Source organism: Rhododendron vialii, chromosome 6a (genome assembly GCF_030253575.1).
Source record: "Rhododendron vialii isolate Sample 1 chromosome 6a, ASM3025357v1".
Taxonomy (NCBI): Eukaryota; Viridiplantae; Streptophyta; class Magnoliopsida; order Ericales; family Ericaceae; genus Rhododendron; species Rhododendron vialii.
This window is the reverse complement of record NC_080562.1, coordinates 4,321,489-4,343,324: the sequence shown is the minus strand read 5'-3', so window position 1 is coordinate 4,343,324 and position 21,836 is coordinate 4,321,489. Positions and strand designations below refer to the sequence as shown.

General features: G+C 44.7%; 2 protein-coding genes across 3 annotated transcripts; both read left to right on the top strand.

Moving 5' to 3' along the window:
- Positions 1 to 1,266: 1,266 nt before the first annotated feature.
- LOC131331053 (uncharacterized) lies at positions 1,267 to 7,164 on the top strand. 2 transcript variants are annotated; one of them, XM_058364868.1, is made up of 5 exons: positions 1,267 to 3,745; positions 3,831 to 3,909; positions 5,239 to 5,660; positions 6,274 to 6,372; positions 6,508 to 7,164. In XM_058364868.1, the coding sequence occupies exons 1-5, from the start codon at positions 2,165 to 2,167 to the stop codon at positions 6,652 to 6,654; spliced, it is 2,328 nt and encodes a 775-aa protein (XP_058220851.1). In that variant the 5' UTR covers positions 1,267 to 2,164; the 3' UTR covers positions 6,655 to 7,164. The 2 variants fall into 2 exon arrangements, with proteins under 2 accessions (XP_058220851.1, XP_058220850.1); XM_058364867.1 differs by having other exon boundaries at positions 6,265 to 6,372.
- Positions 7,165 to 7,875: 711 nt separating this feature from the next.
- Positions 7,876 to 11,614, top strand: LOC131331052 (uncharacterized). Its single transcript, XM_058364866.1, has 3 exons — positions 7,876 to 8,352; positions 9,082 to 9,420; positions 10,615 to 11,614. The coding sequence occupies exons 1-3, from the start codon at positions 8,059 to 8,061 to the stop codon at positions 11,110 to 11,112; spliced, it is 1,131 nt and encodes a 376-aa protein (XP_058220849.1). The 5' UTR covers positions 7,876 to 8,058; the 3' UTR covers positions 11,113 to 11,614.
- Positions 11,615 to 21,836: the final 10,222 nt, after the last annotated feature.

The following is a 21,836-nucleotide window of genomic DNA, read 5'->3' as shown; positions in this document are numbered from 1 at the left end:
CAAATATTCAAACAAGGACAAAAAAATCAACAAAACCCAGATGCACGCACATACAAAAACATCGAGAGAGAGAGAGAGAGAGAGAGAGAGAGAGAGTGGCCATTATTGGAGAAGGAATTGGCGACAACCATTGGGCTTTTCGTGTGCTGGATTTTCAGACTGCTTTTGCAGAATTCAATGGCGTGTGTCCATGCTCCCTCTTCAATAAAACGGGCTTGATAAGGTGTGACCAGGTCTATTTTTACAGATACAACTTAACACAAATCATCTCCGATTATGTAGCGATCAGAGTTTGATTGATATGATATTCAACATGATTAATCTCCTCCACAAGCTGTACAACACGAACCATTTCGATCACAGAGATAAATCTGGACGAGATCACAATTTGACGGATTCGCCTTGCACTTTCTCTGCGAAGTCGTTTCAAGGGAACTCGCATGTTCAAGAAAAAATTCAGTGAGGCCAAACCTATTTTTACAAAAACAAATTCACTCCGATTGTCTGCGATTACATATCAAATAGTACTCGATTCAAATAATCTCAAACATGGTTAATCTTCTCAACACGATCTACAACATGAATTGTTTGGATCAAAGAGATAAACAGGAACGAGCACACAATTCGTCGAATACTGTTTTCATAGGACTTCGCAGGTTGAAGATGAGAAGTCTTACTAAGCACCGGCGACGTCGTTTTTTACATAACTCGCGTCTGTCATATGCGAGTCTTATTATTGTACCGTAAAAAAAAAAAGAAAACAAAAGAAGGCTTCCCTCGCTTTCTAATCCGAAACCCTAGTACTTCCCGCCAAACCCTTTGGCGCGAGATCTAAACTATTCTAGTAATTTCCCAATTCTCTCTCTATACCTCCCTCTACTGACGTCCGTCGACTCTCTCTCTCTCTCTCTCTCTCTCTCTCGCACACAACCTCTATCCCGGAACAGATCCTCAACCGCAGGTAAGCCCACCACGAGCTTCGTTTCTCTCATATTTCGCTCCTCATTTATTGTCTTGATTTGTAGATCTATGTAAAGAGGGCTTTTCTCTATAGGCATCCGATTAGGGTTTTATTTGATTCTGGTGAAGTGCATTTGAATTATTGATACGTTGAATGTCCCATCGGGTTCTTGGCTTTGGATTGCCTTGTGCGAAGCTTCTTTCCTGGATCTTAAAAGAAATTTCTATTTGTTCACCGCACAAAGAAACATATTTTTGATTTGTAGAACTATGTAACGAGTTGTTTTCTCCGTAGGTATCCTATTAGTTGTTGTTGAAGGAGATTAGATCGAAACATGGGAGTTGCGTTAGTGTTTTATTTGTATCTTGGTAAAGTTCATTTGAATAACTGACACTTTCAATTTCCCATCGGGTTCTCGGCTTTGGATTGCTGTTCGCGAAGCTCCTTTCTTGGATCTTAAAGTAATATCTATTGCAAGCAGTTATGTCTTCTTTATGTTTTGTTATCTATCACTGATTTGCCCGAGCTTTCTCATAAATTTGCCCAATTGAATATCTCGGAAGATATCACATGAAGTTTGTTTAAGTGCACATGTGACTTGGGAGTCAGTAAGTTGATTGTGTTCTCTCTTTTATAGACCGTTTGGTTCCATTAATTTGCATATTGTTTCACTTATTGCTTGTATTTATATGCTTAAGAAGTTTTACTCTTGCAATGTAGCTTGTTTGATTCCACCTTTCGGGTCTTCCTTGTGCGTGCTTTCTTAGATCTCAAAATAACCCCAAAAGGCTAACTTTTTAAAACATGGGTTTCAAATGATGTTTATTTTATCGGTTTTGCTAACCTCCGCCCCGCCCACTAGGCAGAGGATAATATGCACATAATTCCTTACAAGTTCGGATAACAATGCATATTTCACAGATATTAATACACTTTCACAAATATCAATGCACATTTTACTTATAATCCTACACCCTTTGGGCAGAGGTTAGAAACTTAGAATAATCCTTCATCATATTCTGTTTCTCTTCTGGTTACTATATGTCTACCTGTGTATTAATGTTTTCCTATCTATAGTCAGAAGGGGCAGTGCAGTTTGTCCAATGTATCAGAACTGATGTTGGTTGCTGGCGCTGGTTGAGCATTATTGATCCTGCTTTATTGACACGAAAAAGGCATAGTAACAAAAGTAGGCCGTAGAAAATGGAGCTAAGAAGCTGCACTCAGTTGCATTTTATCCAAGCTATTAGGGCTGGTTTGGTCGAAAAAATCCTTAATGTAAATACTTGTGGAAGACCAGCTCTTAGGTTAAAGAAGTTGGAGGATATATATGAGAGTGAAGATGCCAAAAAACGTGACAGTCTGTCAACAGTTAAACCAGAAGATAGCTTTGCACATATGGTTTTTGATAGTAACCTGGTCAAAACTGAAAGCCCAGATCCGCCTGTAATGGAAAGGGACACAGAGAAAAGAGGAAGTAACATGGACACATCTTATTGCAATTCTGATGATGACGAAGAAGGCAGTGATGATGGTCAGACATTGAAACAGCTCAAGGAGCAGTGCAAAATGAAGAAAAGAAAAGCTTTACATTCTTTGTGTTCGTCTCCAAAAGAAGATTATACTGATTTGCACCCAGAGGAAGATGAATGTGATCTTGAAGAACCTATCAGCAGCTGGAAATCAAAGATTTCAAAGAATCAAAGGGGTAAAAAGAAGAGTGCAAAAAAGAGTTCTTCTTCATCTCCTCAAACTGAGGTTTCAGTGAAATCGGATGAAATTTCTACTGCTGACGATTCCATGCAACATAGTCCTTGTTTACCTGTCCATCTTAGTGTTAAAGTCGAGGATCCACAAACAGAATACACAGAATGCAGTGATATCACAAGTAGTTCTGATGATACATCTCATTTATGTGCTGAACAAGAAATCTGCGATGTTAATCCTGACTTGGAGTCAGCGGCAAAAGTATCCTTCACCGAAGAAGAATCTGATAGTTGCACCGTTAATGAAGTTTGTTTTGATCATTTGGAGCATGTTGAACCTAACTATCTTCATCCTCCAATTGGTGAAGAGACTATGGATGCAGAAAACCTAAGAAAGCCTTGTCAGAGGTCGCTGGTTTTTCCTACATCAGAAGACAAGGAAGAAGGACACATTGTGCATCCACTTCTTGAAGAAAGCTCTCTGGAAACAAACTTTCTTGTGAATGATCATGGTTCAGATACGTCTAATTACGTCCAAAGTAATTCCTCCGTGCATGAGATATCAAGGCAAACAAGTCATGCCTGTGGAATCCAAGTGCCAGATATGGCAATGGATAGCAACCTTTGTTGTATGAAACCTGAAAGTGCATGTGACCCTTGCAACTTAGAGGATGGTATTAATGAAAGCTTGCCTTCTAATCTGGAAATGGATTCTCTAAGTAGCTCGTTTGGCAATCATTGCACATCTTGGAGTTCTATTCATTGTTCGAGTCCTGAAATTGTTTTGCTTTCTGCGGATGATGATGTAGTTGCAACTGACAAGCCGCCATTAATATCTGTCAGCGGTGATGCAGCAAGAGACTGTTTGAGTCCTCATAAAAGTCCAGTTGATTTTGAGGTTGATTCACCTACGAGGGAAGAGAAGCAGCCTCTAAGATCTGCCCCTGTTGATTTAGAAAGCAACTCCCCTGAAAAAGACCATCAGTGCGATGATGCATATAAGTCCTTGCCAGTGATCAATATCAATTATCCTTTGGAGCAGTGTCATCCTCCTGAGAGGCTCCTTTCTACAAGAAAGGTAGTAAATATTCTATGTAGCGTTGCTTCGGTGATCATGTTTTATTCTGTCGAAGGTTTTATGGTTAAGTGCTTGCTCTTTTCAGGCCATTTCTCCAACTTCTCAGGAAAAGCTATGTAAAGCTATGAAAGGTGTGGAGTTGGATGGACGGATAGACCATTACAGTAAGTCAGAGTGTGGAGTTAGAGTTGCAGGTTTCTCTTATTAAACTGATTGCAGTGCACACCCCAAATGTTTAGATGGAGGCGTTGTTGTATCACTCACATGCATTATACCCAAGACCATGTTAGATATATGATCTGTGGCAAATATTTTCTTTCGTGCACTAGGGGGAATTCATTCTAGATTGTTATTAGGAGGACTGACTATATGATCTGTGGCAAATATTTTCTTTCGTGCGCTAGGGGGAATCCATTCTAGATTGTTATTAGGAGGACTGACTGTCTGAAGTGATGGTTTTGTGTTCTAACAATGCTACAACTTTTTTATGCTTTACGCGACATTGTGATAATATATTAATATATATGACGCTGTTATATAACTTCGGCAATTGATGTAGATGCACCCCTGCAACTATATTTTTGCGTTAAATGATTTTTTTTCCTGCCTCTAGCAGCGCTGAAAAAAGTATGCCTCAGCATTCATTGCTTTGGAGTCTGTTTATTTATCTTATTCTCTGTTCTAAATGGCGGCCGCCGAGGCCGCCTAGGCGCTTGGAGATACCCTGCCGCCACGCCAATACCCCTTGGCGTTTGATTTGGCGCCCAGGGAGGTTTGGCGGTGTTTGGCGGCCGCCTAGGCGGCCTTGGCGGCCATGGCGGTCTCGGCAATTTGGCGCCCAAGGAGGTTTGGCGGCTGCCTAGGCGGCTTTGGCGGTCTTGGCGGCATCATCAACGTCTTTGGAGGCCTTTGGCGGCCTAAAATGTATAGTATTAAACTAATGTAGATCAAGTTTTGGAAGGGTATGGAGGAGAAGAGTTAAAGAAAGGAGATGAACTTTTAACTTGGCATTAGGGATCTCCGATCTCGTTTATTTCTACTTATTGTCTTATTCAACTTATTTGCTAGTTGCTACTACTTAATTTTATTTGGGTTTGTACATTAAACTTTGCATTATGGTTATGTAGAACTTTGAACTTGTATTATGGATACATAGAATATAGTTTGATTGGATAATGATTTGTTAAAAAAAAAAAAAAAAACGCCGAATTGCTTGGCGGCGCCTAGGCGGCTTGGCGCTTGGAGGTGGGTCTCCGCCCTACTAGCGCCAAGCGCCATTTAGAACATTGATCTTATTAAAAGCTTGATAAATATATAGTAATTGGAAGATGAACATTTACCAGCTACTTTATGGTTCTTGTGATCTTGGTAATTTGGTGTTCTGTCTTTATATATCTTGTCTTTGAACCTTTAATGCTACCAATATTTTTGTTTTCAGTTCTTAATGGTCAGACATTCTCGCTAATTCTTCTTGTATATCGTGAACATACCAGAATGCAAGGATAAACTCCAGTTCACGGAAGACACTCAGGATGACCCTACTTCTGCGGGACCAGACACAGTCGTGGAAGTAGACGCAAAACTAGTTGGGCTGGGTGAGGTCACTAGAACCTTTGATGCCATTAGCACCAGGCAGCTGACTAAGAAACCAAGGAATGATAGAAAAGGTTCTCCACCTAAGGGCTTTTGTAGGAATCCCCACCTTTCTCGTTCCCTTCCTCATGCTAGCACTGCGGCAACATCCATCCAAAGTTGTTCAGAGAGGGCCATTGCATTCTCACAGCGGCAGATGCACGATATTGAAGGTCTTGCGACGATGCTTACTCAGGAGTTGAAGTTTATGAAGGCCATCGTAGAAGAAAAAGCTCATTCTGAAGCATCTCCCACTGCATCTTCAAAATATGATGCGGATGAGGTATGCCAATATGTCCATGCAGGCATCTCTCTGGTTTGAGTTGAATCTTTCAGCTTATTTCCTTCTCTAAATTTCTATTACACTTCATCAACGGTTAACGATTTGGCCTAAAGCATTGTATTGGCTGTTACTTTTTCCTTATATGTAAATTTGCCTTTGTTTGGGTTAGTATTTAGTAAGTTCTCATACCCCCATCGACTGGGGGTTATATGATTACTGTTATTGTTGCCAATTTTGGGTTAGAAAGTTCCCTAAATGCATGGGTAATATTATAAACGTGGCCCCTTCTGGTACTTTAGAGAGAGTCCCATTTGGTTGGACTCATAAGTTCATAACTTCGTGTGTTACTGAGATTAACTTTGGTAGTTGGATCAATGTCCCCTTCTGTCTTGAATCTTGATAAACTCAAATGCTTGATTAACTTTGGTAGTTGGACTGATGTCCCCTTCTGTCTTGAATCTTGATAAACTCAAATGCTTTTGCTTATTTGTGGTCTTGAAACAGGTTTTTATAGAAGATATTTTCTGTTTTTACGAGGTTTACTAATCCCATCAATTTGGATAGGTTTTCATAGAATACGAGGCTTAGTAATCAATTTGTTAAGCTTCTACAGGTGAAAACAGCCATCAACAGGGCAACAAAAGCTGAAGAAACAACTAAAAAGTGGTTATCCATGATGACGAGAGATTGCAACCGTTTTTGTAAACTCATGGTTTGTTTCTCATCTCTTCAAAGATGAAAGAAACTTGTGTTTGTTCTTTTGGAAAGAAACACGGCTTAATTTACTCGGGATAGTGTTTCTTGCATTATTAAACTTTGTTTACATCTCCGTTTATATTTACTGCAGAAGTTGAATGAGAAGGGTGAGATTGCTTCAGGGAATGCAATCCACAAGGAGAGAAAGAAAATCACTTTCGCTGATGAAGCTGGTGGAGTGCTCTGTCATGTCAAGTTCATTGAGGATAGCATAGATTCTCTCGACTCCAAAAGTTAAAGCCGGAAACACAACCTGTATAATGCTTTAGCGGTTGCTTCCCTTACATTGGCATTCTTAGTGATTAGAAGCTGTTTCGATGCTGAAATGTTGCACCCGCCTTAGACACTTGGGGAGGCTCTTTCGCATCAGATCATTCAGTAGTCTATGAGGCTGACATACTAATCGGATGTACTTTGCTATCATGGTCCCTGTGGAATTTTTAGGTTACTGTCTATTGATTCCGCTTGTTGTTGTATTCATGTGAAACCACAAAAAAAATTGTGAAACTAAATGACTTGGTTTCACGCAGATAGTTTTTTGTTTCTTGTGGCTTTGTACAACTCTCATTTCCACGGGTTGAATCAGCAGTGCCAAAAGAAATCTTTAGCCCGTCATTTGAGATTCGCGTATCTGGGTTAATTTCATTGAACTTTTTTTTTTTTTTGAACAATGATTTTGTAGAACGTTATGCACTTTTTTTTTTTGGAACTGAGAACTTAATGCACTTGAGTTGCTGATGCTTTGATCCGTCTTGAAATCACTAGTTATGAAGTTGTATATTGTGGGCATGAAGGCATAGTAATCACATTTTATTTTTAGGTAACTGGTAAATTTTCACTCTCAATGGAAATTATATTGCCATGAAGCTCAACAGGCAAAGGATACTCAAAACCATGGCTAGAAAAATGTTTATAGCAGGCGTAAATTGGGTATGGAAATGTGTACATTTTTGTTATCCGCAAAATGTGTACATATGTGCAGCATTCTCTTATTTGAAATAACTCTGGCCAATAGTTGAGTTGTTGTGCTGGAAGGCGGTACTTCCTTGACTCTAATTAATCAGAATCGTTCATGGTTTTGAACTCATTAATTGAGAGCGTTCATAACAAAAAAATACAATCGGTCGGAAATTAAGAAAATTGATATGTTCATGTTTTCCAATCACGTTACGCCACCTCAAATTCACAAAATAGAGAGATAATTATGAAATTCCAGTATTATCATCCTTCCCTCTACAAATTTACATTCCTAGCCTCAGTGATACCAGTTGCAATGCATGATTAATTGACTAAAATCTCTCCCTTTGGACCCTAACTCAAAATTGGATTAAGGTGTCCTAAAACAAAGGGACACTAATACAAGGCCCTAAAATCGTGCCCACAAGACAGCTACGACCAAGGAGCACCTTTGGCAAACAAGCAGATTAAGAAAAACTAAAAGTCCCTCTAATTTCTAATCTCCCCATTTACTCCCAACACCCAAAAAAACAAACTAATCCATTCAACAACCCTCTTTGGAGGAAAAGAGGAAGGTATCCTTCTTTCCCACAGGGTAGGTTCCTTCTTCTTCTTCTTCCTCTCTCTCTCTCTCTCTCTCTCTAAACAATCTTCATTCAAGGATATTATTGTAATTTGAACATATATGAGGACGTTGTGTCCGAATTTCGACAAAGAAGATGCGCTCGACACGGTGCTGGAGGTGCCCATACCGGAGGAGATGTTCACCAGCATGGGCAACAGCGCGGCCTTGCGGTGGCAGAACATGCGATCGTGGATGCGGGCTCAACGCTGTGATAAGTTGAGTAATTCGCACCTCGCCAACGGGGCCGGCAATGACCAGTTTATGCTTTTGCTTAAGCTTGTTGGATCTCCTCTCATTCCTTTTCAGGTCCAGGCTGACCATACCATGACTTTGCCTATTAGAGATGGCTCCATTGTAAGAAACTCTTTCTTCCACGAACTTCAAAAATGAATATACCCTTGAATGCATTAACGCGAATCAACGAAACCCGAAAAAATATTTCGTCTACGATGGAAAAATATCCTTAGCATTACATTGTTGTTGTTGTTGTCACTTTGTTTCGCGTACTTGTAAAATGTCGGCATTACCATGTCTTACGGAAATCACTACATGATGACTTTTTAGTCCTCAAGGCTGCAACAATAGATTTAGAAATTCGAAAAATGATTCGAAAAAAATGAAAAATGATTCGCTCGCAAACATTTTGAATGGAAAATTGGTCTTGGATGACATGCCGATGATATTTTTAAAACAATGGTGCACAAAATGGCGTTATGTAACATGGCCTCTTGCATAAAAATCCAACCTAATTAAATTCGTGTAACCCTGCTTATAGAGCGAACGCTAGCTATAAGCAACAACGCCATAGACAAGCTCTTAGACACCCTCTCATGTAAGCCGATTTTTAAACGTGAGTTCCAAATCAACATGCTGAGATAAGGCTTGTACAAGAAACTCGTATCGAAACTTATTCAGAACCCCTGAAGATTTTCAACTGCCAAAGGAGCCTAAAATTACTCCAAACCCTTTTTTGCAGAAAGAGGGAGATAGGAAGTTACACCATTAACATCAGCACTTTCATAGTTAAAAGCTTTGTTTCGTTTGCAATTCCTCTGTTTTGATTTTCTTCGCTTTCGGAAACAGGAAGCCTCCACGGCAAAATACATAGTACACCAGTATCTAGCAGCAACAGGGGGACAAGCCGCGCTTGATTCACTCCGCAGCATGTACGCAGTGGGGCAAGTGAAGATGGTGTCGTCGGACATCCACCAGGGCGGCGACAGCACGAACACGAAGCGCAACTGCGAAGTGGGCGGATTTGTGCTGTGGCAGAAGAACCCGGACTTGTGGTTCCTTGAGCTAGTTGTCTCCGGTTGCAAGGTGAGCGCCGGTAGCGATGGCAAGGTGGCGTGGAGTCAGTCCTCCTCGCAGCCTTCCCAGGCCTCCAGAGGCCCTCCAAGACCCCTCCGGCGCTTCTTTCAGGTATCTCCTGGCACAAGTCTTTCCTTATTCCTCTATCAATCTATTTTTCTTCAAGAAAGCACCATTGTTTGATTTCTCTTAGTTAACGAACCGGAAACGTAAATTTCTTTATCCAAATATGAAAAAAAATTACTTAAGACAAGGAAAGATTTTGAAAAATAGAGAAACAAGCAAGAAGAACCACAAGGGTCCTGAGATAGTAAGATATGGTCCCATGTCGATTTTAATGTTCTTTCTGAACAACAACATAAATAGAATTTACTAACCAAATGGAAAGTTTAGGTGTTGTTCCACTTATCTTTAAGCCAAATAAGTTGGTTTTGTTCTTATTTGAATTTTTTTCGCATTTGTTAATTTTGTGCAAAACTTTTGTGAATTATTGATTCGTCTCGACGAGAGAAATCAGAAAAATAATTTTTTTTTTTTTACTTTTACCCAAATATTTTGGGAAATAACCATTTTTCAAAAAAAAAAGAGCCAAAAATGTTGGTTTTTTGGCTTAAAATTAGATAATTCCAAAAATATTTGGGTAAAAGATTTTTTTTTTTATTTTTTCTGATTTTTCTCATCAAGACAAATTAATAATCTACAAAAATTTAGCGCAAATTTTTAGAATAAGGACAAAACCTCCAAAAAAAATGCTACTCCCTCATTCATCGATCTTTAGTTTCTTTTGGAGATTCCAACTATACAAGGGAATACGATCATTATACTTTTAAAAACTTATTTTTCTCATTTTACCCTTCAATCATTACCTTTTTTTACTTTTTTGTACTACGAATTTAAAAATGGAAGGGTAAAAGAGGAAATTTCAATATACTACTCATTTAGTTTTGAAGTGAGACAATCTTTTTGAAACAGAAAAAAGTGCTAATTGGGACCAAAGAATGAGGACGGAGGGAGTAAAAGTTAAGCGGAACAGAGTCTGTAGTAATGATTAAAGAAACAAGAGCCAAAAGGCACGAAAAAGTTAAGCAGAACAGGATCTTTAATAATGATTAAAGAAACCAGAACCAAAAGGCATGAAAACGAGAGGACTAACATCCTAACAAAGTTGACCCCGAGATGTTGCATGGTTGGCAAGAGATCAACCAGAGCAACAGAACAAGAGCAAAATAAACCATACGTTGGTCATCACCAATTACCTGCACATGCCTTAAACTCAATTTCTGGCTTTCTGCAATTGCCAAACAGGGCCTGGACCCAAGATCAACAGCAAACCTCTTCTCAAACGCGGTATGCATCGGCGAAAAATCCATATCCAACGAAGATTGCTTCACCCTGAAGCTCGAAACCAGCACGGAAGTCCTCAGGTCCCAGAGCACCCCGAACACCGAGATCGTCCACCACACCATCTGGGGCCACTTCAGCCAGCGAACCGGGCTCCTGATCCAGTTCACGGACTCGAAGCTGGTCCGGATGAAGGCGTCGAAGGGCGACGAGAGCGTGTTCTGGGAAACCAGCATGGAGTCCCAGATCGAGGAGTACAGGTACGTGGAAGGGATCAACATCGCGCACAGCGGGAAGACAACGGCGACCATCTTCCGGTACGGGAAGTCGTTGAGCAATCACCGGGCGAAGGTGGAGGAGACGTGGAGGATCGAGGAGGTTGATTTCAACATTGTTGGGTTATCGTTGGATTGCTTCTTGTCTCCTGCTGATGTCAAGAATGAAGAGCAAGGGATGAGCTAGAGAATTTTCGAGTTACTGTGCAAAGTGTGCGGGCAGCACAAATTACAGATTCTGGTTGGTTAGAACCTTTCTTGTATGATAATGCGGCTATAATTGTACGAGAACAGAGGTGCATAGTCAAATGGAGGCAGGTGATCCGGTACCGATGAGCTAGCGTGTTTTCGGAAGGTAGAAGTTTGTGCACACGGATTTTGGTATACGAATGCAAATGCAGATGTGTTCGAAACAGTCCGATAGCTGTAGGCATCACCAAATAGTGAGAGGTCCTGTGCAAGTGTCAATTCAAGAAATGTGTATGTATCTGCGTATTAAAGTCTGTGTATGTAAAACAGATATCAAAAAAACGAAAGTCTATTGGAAGTTGCTTTCTTTTTGGTCTTTTTAGATAGGTGGATAGATTGAATTAAATTATTTTTCCTTGAATCAAAAAATGTGATGGAGCAATTTTCTTGCTATTCTTTCTATGGATTTAATGGATTTATGAGAGGTCACTGTGCATGAGACGATTCGAGAAATATTTGTGTTCGAAGCGGTTTTCTTTTCTTTTCCTTTCCTTTCCTTTCTTTTTGTATAGATAGGTGGATAAATTGAAAGGAAAATGACGGCCAAAGACGTGCTTTAATAATTAATACCTGCCAAGGATATTTTCAGCATTAACAAATGTTCTTAGCTTGTTCTTGGCGCACGTCCTGGGCCGTCATTTTTCCTAAATTGAATTTAGAATTTTATTTCGTTGAATCAAAATATCTACCTAATAAAACACAAGGGTGTGAGGACCACACAAACACAAGTTGAAAGAAGGGCTGAGATTCATTTGATCCAAGGGTTGACAAGGAACTTTGCAAATGTAATGTAAGTGCTCACATTCTTTGTAGTAATTGCACAAATGCTACCAATCTTCCAATTCCAAAACCCTATATGCAAATTGATAGGTCTTTGTAGCTATCTTAAAAGTATAGTTGGGAAGTGTCATAAGCACGAGTAATTCTTTTTCGTACTACTAAAAAGAGGATCACATGCTACACACTAATGAATCGATTTAGTGTTTGAGCCACTGGCTACCAATTGCCTTAGGCACGAGCAATTCCAACCAGAGTTCGTAGTGTCGTAGGCACGAGTAAGCATTAGTATACTGTAGCAGGCCGAACATAAAAGTTCGCTGAGGAACGACCGAGCCCACACCATGCCGAGCTTGAACCTTGTGCACGGCTCCCGTCTCTGTTCTTCGTTGACCGTCTCATTCACTACGGGCTCGTCAAAAGACCAACTCGTTCTCGGCCACCTTCCTTGGCGGGTCCCTTGTGACGTATCCTCTCTCGTCGGTCGCATGCCATGACGGCAAAGGCGTGTTCGGCCACCCGCGGAGCACGGCCGCTGCCAACCACGGCTACCCGCTGATTTGCATGCCTTCCCATGTGTAAAAGCGGTTATAACAGAAGATGATCATGGGCGCACATGGGTGTGCCAGCTCAGCCCTAAAAACGGTTACCAGATCTATTTGGTGACGTCATGATGACACTACCTGGCCCGCGCAAGGCACGTACTTGTGCATGGGGAGCAAGTGAGGGAGCTCTATAAATACCTAGCGGTGGTAACCCTAAAGAGGTACATGCTACTAGATACTCACTCTCATAATCTTCTGCCCACCCTCTCTGCACATTATTGATCCTCTCGCCGGAGGGCCTTGCCGGGACAACCCCCGGCCTGGCCTTAGTCGTGCGTTCCCTGTGCAGGCTAAGAGAAGACTCAACCACCAAGCCACCAACGGAGGAGAAGGTCGAGGATCACGGGCCACACAATTGGTGAACCCGACGTGAATCGCTTCTGATTCGAACGGCTCTCACTTCCTCCAAATCCCCTCACTCCTCTGTGAAATGACGACCAAACTACTAACAATGGGCGGAGATCAGACGGATGTGGCCATCTCAGGGACCAAAGATGCTAGCGGAAATGTCATCACCACAACTCCCCATGAGAGGCACATATCCATGTCCCTAGCCCCCGGATCCGGTCTCTCACCAGTCGCTGACGATATAACGACGGCCTACATCCGTTTGCTGCAGCGTCGCGACGACGAACGCGATAACGAGTTGGCCGCGCTAAGGGCAGAGGTGGTCTAAATGAAACAGCACATGCAGCAAAACACCACCCGTGCCGCATCCAGATCTGGTGGAGGAGGGGGAAGAAGAAGGCGAACACCACCTCCACCACCACCACAAAGACGTCAGAACGAGGGAGGCCAACGCGGATCCGTGAAAGACCGCCTAGGCTTCACTCTGGCATCGGGCGACGCCAGAGAAATAATCCTTTACAAGCAACCCACCGCATCTAGAACACACCGCTCAAAGGAACACCACGATCGAACTAACACTTGGGATACCGAGTCGTTTACAAGCACATACTCCACTGGTCGCGCAGAATTCTCTCGTACAACGGTTTCCCACCGTAGCCGAGATTCCGTGCAGACCAGACGCCATGTATCTGAACGACTCGGGGAAATCCCTGCAGAAAAGCTCGACAACAGCAACCAGGGACGACGGAATGGAAAGGGCGTGCGTATTGACGAGCAAAACGAGACCAAATCCCGTAAGGACAGAGGAGAAATGGTTGATGAACATCGCCGGGTGACAGCAGATCTAGGAGACAAACTCCGGCATCGAAACCGCGAAAAGTCTCAAGATAGAGAGTCCAAGAGAACAAAGACGGATGAGCACGGCAGGCCGCCACGCCCTGGTTTTGAGCGGCAACTGAAGGATCTGGGCGTCTCTCCCTTCACACCCCACATAATCAAGACGACGGCCGAGCCCAACTTCCACCTGCCAAAGTTTACGAAGTTTGATCCTACCACATGCGAAGCCTACACCCACCTTATCCACTTCCGTCAAACCATTGAGCTATGCACCACAAGAGACGAAATCAAATGCAAAGCGTTCCCGTCCAGCCTCGGCTCCCTTGGACTCCAGTGGTTTAACAAATTGCCCGCTGGATCCATACGGAACCTGGCCGACCTTGAACGCGCCTTCAACACTCGCTTCATCACCAATAACAGGACAGCTAAGGAGCCTAAGTCTTTGTCCCAGATGGGGAAGCTCCCAAACGAAACACTCAGACAATACGCCGAGCGTTATTGGCAGCTGTTCAATGAAATTCCAGGAATCGACGAATACTGGGCTGCGCGCACTTTCAAAAACGGTCTGGAAACCGGCAGCAAGATCCTAGACGAGCTCGCCATCCGCCCACCACATGGCATGGGAGAATTGATGGGCGTCGTAGAGAGATTCTGTGCTCTTGAAGAGTTTTACGCGGACCGTGCAGCCTAGGGAATCCCGAGCTTGACAGCATCCTTCACCTCGGCCGCAACCCAACTGCCGGCACCAGCAATCACCCAGCACCTACAACCCAAGAAGCAGGTACACAACATCAAAGATGGGAAGAAACGCCAGCCAAAAGAGCACGACTACGTGGCCGAAACCACCCATTTCAAAGAACCCATCTGGTCCTTCCTAAAAGAAATCATGAGGCAACCATGGTTCGAGTGGCCGCAAGGCAAGCTCGGCACGGACAATGGCCAAGCGGATCAGAACCCAAAAAAGAAGTGCTCATATCACAATGAGCTCGGCCACTACACAACAGCATGTGCTCCCTAAAGGCTTTGTTGGAACGTTTGGTGGCTCAAGGCCACCTCGATCAATACATTGACCAATCAAAAACACCCGCCCGGCAGACAAATCCCAACCCCAACGAACAGCGCCCACTGATACACGTTATCCATGGCCCCGTGTCAAAGGAATTTGAATCAACTCTCCAGGCCGACCATAGTCGCGCGTCAACTTCCAAGCAGGTACTCGCGGTAGGACCTGGATTCAAACGTCCACGAACAGAAGAGTTACCCAAATGGACGATTACTTTTACCGAGCGCGATCTTAAACGTGTGCAAACACCACACTCCGACGCCCTCGTCGTAACTGTCCAAATTGGAGTACATGATGTCAAACGCATTCTTATCGATTAAGGAAGTTCAGCAGAGGTCATGTATTACGACCTTTTTAAGAAGTTGGATATACCAGAGTCAGCCCTACAACCTACCGACGTACCCCTCATCGGCTTCAGCGGTGCACCTGTCTGGCCGCTTGGCCGAATCTTCCTCCCGGTCGTCGTCGGCTCAAAAACTCTGACCGTCGAATTCGTCGTCGTCAACGTACCGAGCCCATACAACGCCATCCTTGGCCGAACCTGGCTTCACGGAATGCAAGCCATTGCTTCTACCTATCACCAGGTCGTCCGCTTCATCGGCGCCACAGGAAGACAGGAAGATTTGCGAGGCGACCAAGTGGCCTCCAAAAAATGCTACGTCTCAGCCGTCCACAACTCCACCAAAGCCAAACAAGTACAATGGGTTGAAGTCCCCGATGTGACTGTACTCGACGACGTCGGCCAGAAAGCCGAGGACAAAGCAGAGGAGGACCTCGTCCAAATGCCAATCAACGAGGATGGCTCCCGATTTTTCTTGATCAGTTCTTCCATCAGCGAGACTGATCGCGAAGAAATGTTCCAATACCTCATGAGAAATATCGAAGTCTTTGCCTGGACCCCCAACGAAATGCCAGGGGTCGATCCAAATTTCATCTGTCACTCCCTCAACATCAAGAAAGACGCTAAACCGATCATCCAGAAGGCACGGCGTTCTGCAGCCGAACACGCCGCCGCCGTCGTCGAAGAAGTCAAGCGTTTGCTGGAGGCCAATGCAATCCAAGAAGTACAATACCCAACGTGGCTATCCAACACTGTTGTCGTTAAAAAGAAAAACGGCAAATGGCGAGTTTGCGTAGATTATACCAATCTCAACGATGCTTGTCCAAAGGATTGGTTCCCACTACCGAAGATTGACCAACTCGTTGACGCAACAGCAGGACATGCTCGGCTTAGCTTTCTGGACGCCTACCGTGGCTACCACCAAATTGCCATGGACCCCGACGACATGGAGAAAACTGCTTTCATCACGCCATATGGCATCTTTTGCTACCGCGTCATGCCCTTTGGACTCAAGAATTCAAGGGCAATGTTCAACAGAGCAATATTCAAGATGTTGAAAGAACAAATCGGCCACACCGTGGAGGCTTACATTGATGACCTGGTCATCAAAAGCAAGAAGGAATCCAACCACCTGCGAGACTTGGCGGAAGTCTTCGAAATCCTCAAGATCCACAAGCTTCGACTAAATCCTGAAAAATGCGCATTCGGAGTAAGCGCCGGGAAATTTCTCGGACACCTTGTCACTCGAAGAGGCATTGAGGCCGACCCCAACCAAATCAAGGCTGTTCAAGATTTGTGCCCACCCAGGACGATCAAGGAAGTACAAAGGCTCACTGGGATGGCAGCGGCTCTCAACCGATTCATCAGCAAATCCTCAGACAAATGCCACGCATTCTTCCACGCCTTGAAGGGAAAAAGCCGACGCAGCTTGCCGAACTAAAGAATTACCTAAATTCAGCCCCGCTGATGGTAAAACCGAAGGAGTTCGAAACATTATATCTCTACCTCGCCGTATCCGCTCACGCAACCAGTTCTGCACTTGTATGGCGGGAAGGCGCCGAAGACAAGCCCATCTACTTCACAAGCAAAACACTCCTTCCAGCTCAAACTCGTTACCTCCCACTTGAAAAGTTAGCCCTTGCGCTCGTCTCAGCGGCTAGGAAACTCCTGCCCTACTTTCAATCACACTCTATCGTCGTCTTAACAGAACACCCCCTCAAAGCTCTCTTTCGAAAGGCAGATCTGTCTAACAGGGTCTCCAAGTGGGCAGTTGAGCTAGCAAACTTTGATATCCGTTTCGAACCACGAACGGCGATCAAAGGACAAGTCCTTGCGGACTTCATTGCTGAGCTTACTCCATAAGACACTGAACTCCTCAACACACCCATCCCAACACAAACCGTTGCCGAGCATCAATTGTCTCCGAAACCTTGGCACCTTTTCCAAGGCGACATATGGCGTCTACATGTTGACGGAGCGTCAAGCAGCAACGGAGCAGGGGCCGGGGTCGTCCTAGTCTCCCGCTGTGGAACAATACACGAAAGTGCTATCAGCATCGACTTCCCCGCCACCAACAACGAAGCTGAATATGAAGTGCTCCTAGCTGGCTTACGCTCTGCAGTTGCCATGGAGATCTCCAACCTTGTCGTTTTCTATGACTCCCAACTCATAGTTAACCAAGTACTTGGGGACTATGAGGCTCGGGATCCGAGGATATCAAAATACCAAGCAACCGTAGCCGAACTAATCACCAACTTCCCCAATTTCAAAATTGAGTAGATCAACCGCGAACCCAACGCGCATGCTGACGCACTCGCTGGCCTTGCCTCAGCTTCAAAAGACTCTGAATTCCGAGCAATAAGCTTCGGCAACATCGACCACCCAAGTTTTGATGCCATTCCAACGGTTCTCAACGTTGAACTCGGCCCAAGCTGGATGGACGAGATCATAGCGTTTCTCAAAAATGACACTCTGCCGACAGACAAGAAGGAAGCTTACCGTATCAAAAACAAAGCCGCTTACTACTAGCTCTCTGAAAGCGGCCAACTCTACAGGAAATCTATCTCCGGCCCATATCTCCTCGTGGTCCACCCAACCCAAGTTCAAGAGATCCTCGCTGAACTTCATTTAGGCAGTTGCGGCTGCCACTCTGGCGGCCGCTCCCTTTGTCAACGTGCCATGAGCCAAGGCTACTTCTGGAAGAACATGAAGAAAGACTGCGAAGAAGTTGTCCGCAAATGCCGACCGTGCCAGCTGTTTTCACCCATACCAAAGCAACCCGCCCAGAACCTCTCCCCTATTACCAGCCCTTGGCCCTTTGCACAATGGGGGCTCGACATTGTCGGAAAACTACCAACAGCCCCAGGTGGATTCAAGTTCTTGATCACTGCAACAAACTACTTCTCCAAATGGGTAGAGGCCGAGCCTCTTGTGACAATCACAGAAGCTGACGTTCGCAGATTTGTCTGGTGAAACATTGTTACCAGATTTGGAGTTCCGTACGCCATCGTATCAGACAATGGAAGCCAGTTTATCGGTAAAGACCTGACCAGCCTCTGTGAGGAATTTGGGATACGCTTCTTCAACTCTACACCAGCATACCCCCAAGGGAATGGACAAGCCGAGGCTATAAACAAAACCGTCTGCGCCGGGATCAAGCGACGACTGAACACTAAGAGAGGAAAATGGGCTGAGGAACTACCCCGTGTTCTTTGGGCTTACCATTCTACACCCCGGCGCTCAACTGGCCAAACCCCCTTTTCAATGGCATTCGGCATGGAGGCAGTAATCCCACTAGAGTCCAAGTTCCCCACTCTGAGGACTGAGAATTTCGATCCAAAAACTAATGAAGATGCAGTGGAACAAGAATTGATTTTGGCAGAAGAAAAACGCGACGACGCTCAGCTAAAGCTCGCCAAATACCAACAACAAGTGGCAAGAGGCTACAACCGAAGTGTTCGAACCAAGACCTTCAAACCAGACGACTTGGTTTGGCGAAAGGTGGTGCAAGCTAGCAAGAAGCAAAAATTCAAACCCAACTGGGAAGGTCCCTTTCGTATTGTCAAGATCGCTGGTGAAGGCGCCTATATGCTGGAGGACATGAATGGGAAAGTTCTCACTAACCCATGGAATGCACAGAACCTCAAGAAGGCATACATGTAGCCGAAATCCCAACAGTGTGCCTCATGTTCGGCCACTGCCTATCCTATTTTTCTTTATTGGCTTCGGCCCATGTCTTTACATTTCAACCTGTACTTCATGTTTGAAAAATCAAAGAAATTTTATCTGACAAGCTGTCGTTTGCAATTCAAAATTTTCTTTTTTACTTTATATACTACCTCGGCTTACTTGGCCGACCATAAACGTTGACCTCGGTCACACCCACAAACGGCTCCTATGCCTCTGCTTCGGCCACTATTACTGCCCAAAGAAGCAAAATGAACATCAGGTCCACCGAGCCCAAAGACACACAATATGGCTGGAGTTTGGGCTCCGGTTCGGCTTAGCAAGACATTACGGTCGGCTACAGCCTAGTTATACTCACGCTTTGGTGAGCAAACTACCCACAAACGTTAAACACTTCACCTACAGGATAGGGGCTGGCAAGTTGACCGAGCCCCAAAGCACGGGTGCGTGTCCTCCACAACTTTGGCGACTAACCTAAGTATCATCCACTAAACTCGAACAGGCCAAAAACAACGCACGCTCGGCAAACTCCATTCTATTTACTCTACTTTGTTCAAGCTCTGCCATACCTACAGCTATCAACTTCAACAATTGGACAAACATTCCTACCACAGGGCCGAACCCAAACCAAAGTGGGGGCTACAGGACAACTACTACTACATTAAACAAGGCTCAGCAAACTTTCACATCAACACATCTAATATTGGCCAGGCTCGGCTTTGTTCTCACTATGCATTGTTCAAAGCTCGGCAAACACCAAAATGATGAAGCAGTTTCTACTTAGCTACATGTCAACATAACTCAGCCGACCCAAAACCATAGAAGGGGCTACGGATACCTACCATCTAAACAAAGGTAATCCAAATTTTCCAAAACATGAAGACATTCAATCAAAATTTGCAAAACAAATTCGCTCCAGAAAGAAATCACACATCCATTCATCCAAAGGAAAAACACAAGTGTTGCAGAAAATCCTAAGTTAAAGAGGTGCGGCGTAGAAAAACCGACCAGTGCCGACCCACAAATCATCTATTACACCTGGCACGGCAAACTCCCAAGTTCGGAGCCGTCCAGTCCAACAAAAAATTCAAAGTTCAAAAACAAAAGAGAAGTCCTAATCTTGGGGAACAACATCAGCAACCTTTCCGCCCTCGGCCTCGGCAGCCTCTCCGATCTCAGCATCGGCTCCAATCTCGTCATTCTTTTTTGGCCTGCTCGGTGTCCTGCTCAATTGCCCCAGCCACACGCACTTCAGCATCAGCACCGGTAAGGTCATCAATATCCTCCTCACTTTCGAAAAACTCCTCTGGAGGAAGTGGTGCACATTCCTCGTCAGTGAACGGCAGCACAAGCTCTGGCACTTCGGCTGCAGGAATTGACTTTGTCAAATTCATATCCAGCTCTAGCTGCATCACCCCACACGCAGCTCTCACCCCCGACTTATACCCTACTCGGTATGCAATGGGGACCCTGCTCTTGATCTCTTCGTTCACCATCGATCGAGCCTCCCTGACATACTCGGCACCGGCTCTGTCATACCCAGCCTGGTAAGCCTTCTCGTCCACCTCCTTGATTTTCCTCTTCTCCCTTCTCAACACCTGGCCGAGCTAGCGTTCGGACTTCATGGCTTTCTCCAACGCTTCATCCCTCTCCCTCTCGAGTTTGGCAATCTTGGCCTTGGCAAACTTTAGACCATTCTTTGCAGCCTTTGTTTTTTCATGCTCGGCTTTAGCATCGTCTCGATAATGCATCCTCTCGGCAGCCAACAAATCAGCCTGATCAGAAACCCGCAGTAAAGCCTGTCCTGCCTGAAGAAAACGAAACGGTTAGGCTCGGCAACAAAAGAAAGGCCGAACGTCATATATAAGAAATTAAGTGATCAAGTACCTGAACAAGGTAGGCGCTAGCATGGGCGATGCTCGGCTGCAGCTCCCTCGGAACCCTCTCCATATCCCTCGGAAGAGCAAGACCGTGCAGCATGGTGACGGCCAGCTCTGGTTCGAGTTTAATGCTGTCATCAACACTGACAACCCTACCCTCCACCGTAGTAAACGAAGGTGCGAACTCCTGCAGGGTCACTTGACCCGCGGAACCCGCTGACTTTTCCACGGCTTTGGAGCCACCAGCAGCAGATGAATCAGTCTGGTCTTTGAGAACTGGCGTCGGCGGCTTGGTGGGAAAGAAGTCACGAGTAACCTTCTGCTTCTTGGAAACAGGTTCAGTCGTCTCAGCTTCCTTCTGCCGAGCAAGAGCACCGTCCCTAAGATTGATCTTCACAACGTTCCTCCTTCCCATATCGTCGGCAAATTCAGGTATAAGTGTTCGGATGGGAGCGATGCTGACGCCTCGGGATTCAGCTGGCTGACTGTCTTGGAACCAGAAATCCGCTGACTTCTTCAAGGTGGGGAACTTCACCCTCGGTTCTTTTGCCTTCTTGCTCAGATTGTGTGTAACGCCTCCAGCCTCCCGCTCTCCAGCCACTGTCTTCTTGCCCTTTGCCTTCGTGCTTGGCCCTGCTTCCCTCTCCCTTCTCTTCAACTTCCCCTTATAAGAAGGGATGTAACCCAACAGCGTCGGCGCGTCACGACAGATCTGAGCCGTCAAAATTTCAATATTCTTTTCAACAGCAAAGGACTGCTGTCTCTTGGTAATTGATCGGTGATCTGCAAAGGAAAAATGTTGGCCAAATAAGTATCAGGATCACGGTGAGTACAGTAAATCATGCTCGGCAAATAAAAGAAGGAAGTAAAATGACCTCGGAAATCTTTTATCTTCGGCACAGAATGCAGCCTTATCGACTGATCGCCGAACTCGTAATTTCCACTTACTTCAACGTACAAATTGGCCCACTTATCAGTGTCGAGAAGCCCGGTTATCAGGGGATCCTTGCCACTACGCGTCGACAAGTACCTGCGGTCGGTCTTGCCGTGCCTAGACATGATGTATGTATGGAAGAGGTCGGCGACTGTGAACTCAAGATTGTGGAGCTCTTTCAGTTTTATCGC

What these genes read in the sequence shown, in the direction of transcription:
- LOC131331053 (XM_058364867.1), top strand. Translation starts at nt 2,165, where the DNA reads ATGGAGCTAAGAAGCTGCACTCAGTTGCATTTTATCCAAGCTATTAGG. An exon ending in GGCTCCTTTCTACAAGAAAG is followed by an intron (nt 3,746 to 3,830) that starts GTAGTAAATATT and finishes TGCTCTTTTCAG; the next exon opens with GCCATTTCTCCAACTTCTCA. An exon ending in TGGACGGATAGACCATTACA is followed by an intron (nt 3,910 to 5,238) that starts GTAAGTCAGAGT and finishes TGAACATACCAG; the next exon opens with AATGCAAGGATAAACTCCAG.
- LOC131331052 (XM_058364866.1), top strand. Translation starts at nt 8,059, where the DNA reads ATGAGGACGTTGTGTCCGAATTTCGACAAAGAAGATGCGCTCGACACG. An exon ending in CTATTAGAGATGGCTCCATT is followed by an intron (nt 8,353 to 9,081) that starts GTAAGAAACTCT and finishes TTTCGGAAACAG; the next exon opens with GAAGCCTCCACGGCAAAATA. An exon ending in CCCTCCGGCGCTTCTTTCAG is followed by an intron (nt 9,421 to 10,614) that starts GTATCTCCTGGC and finishes ATTGCCAAACAG; the next exon opens with GGCCTGGACCCAAGATCAAC.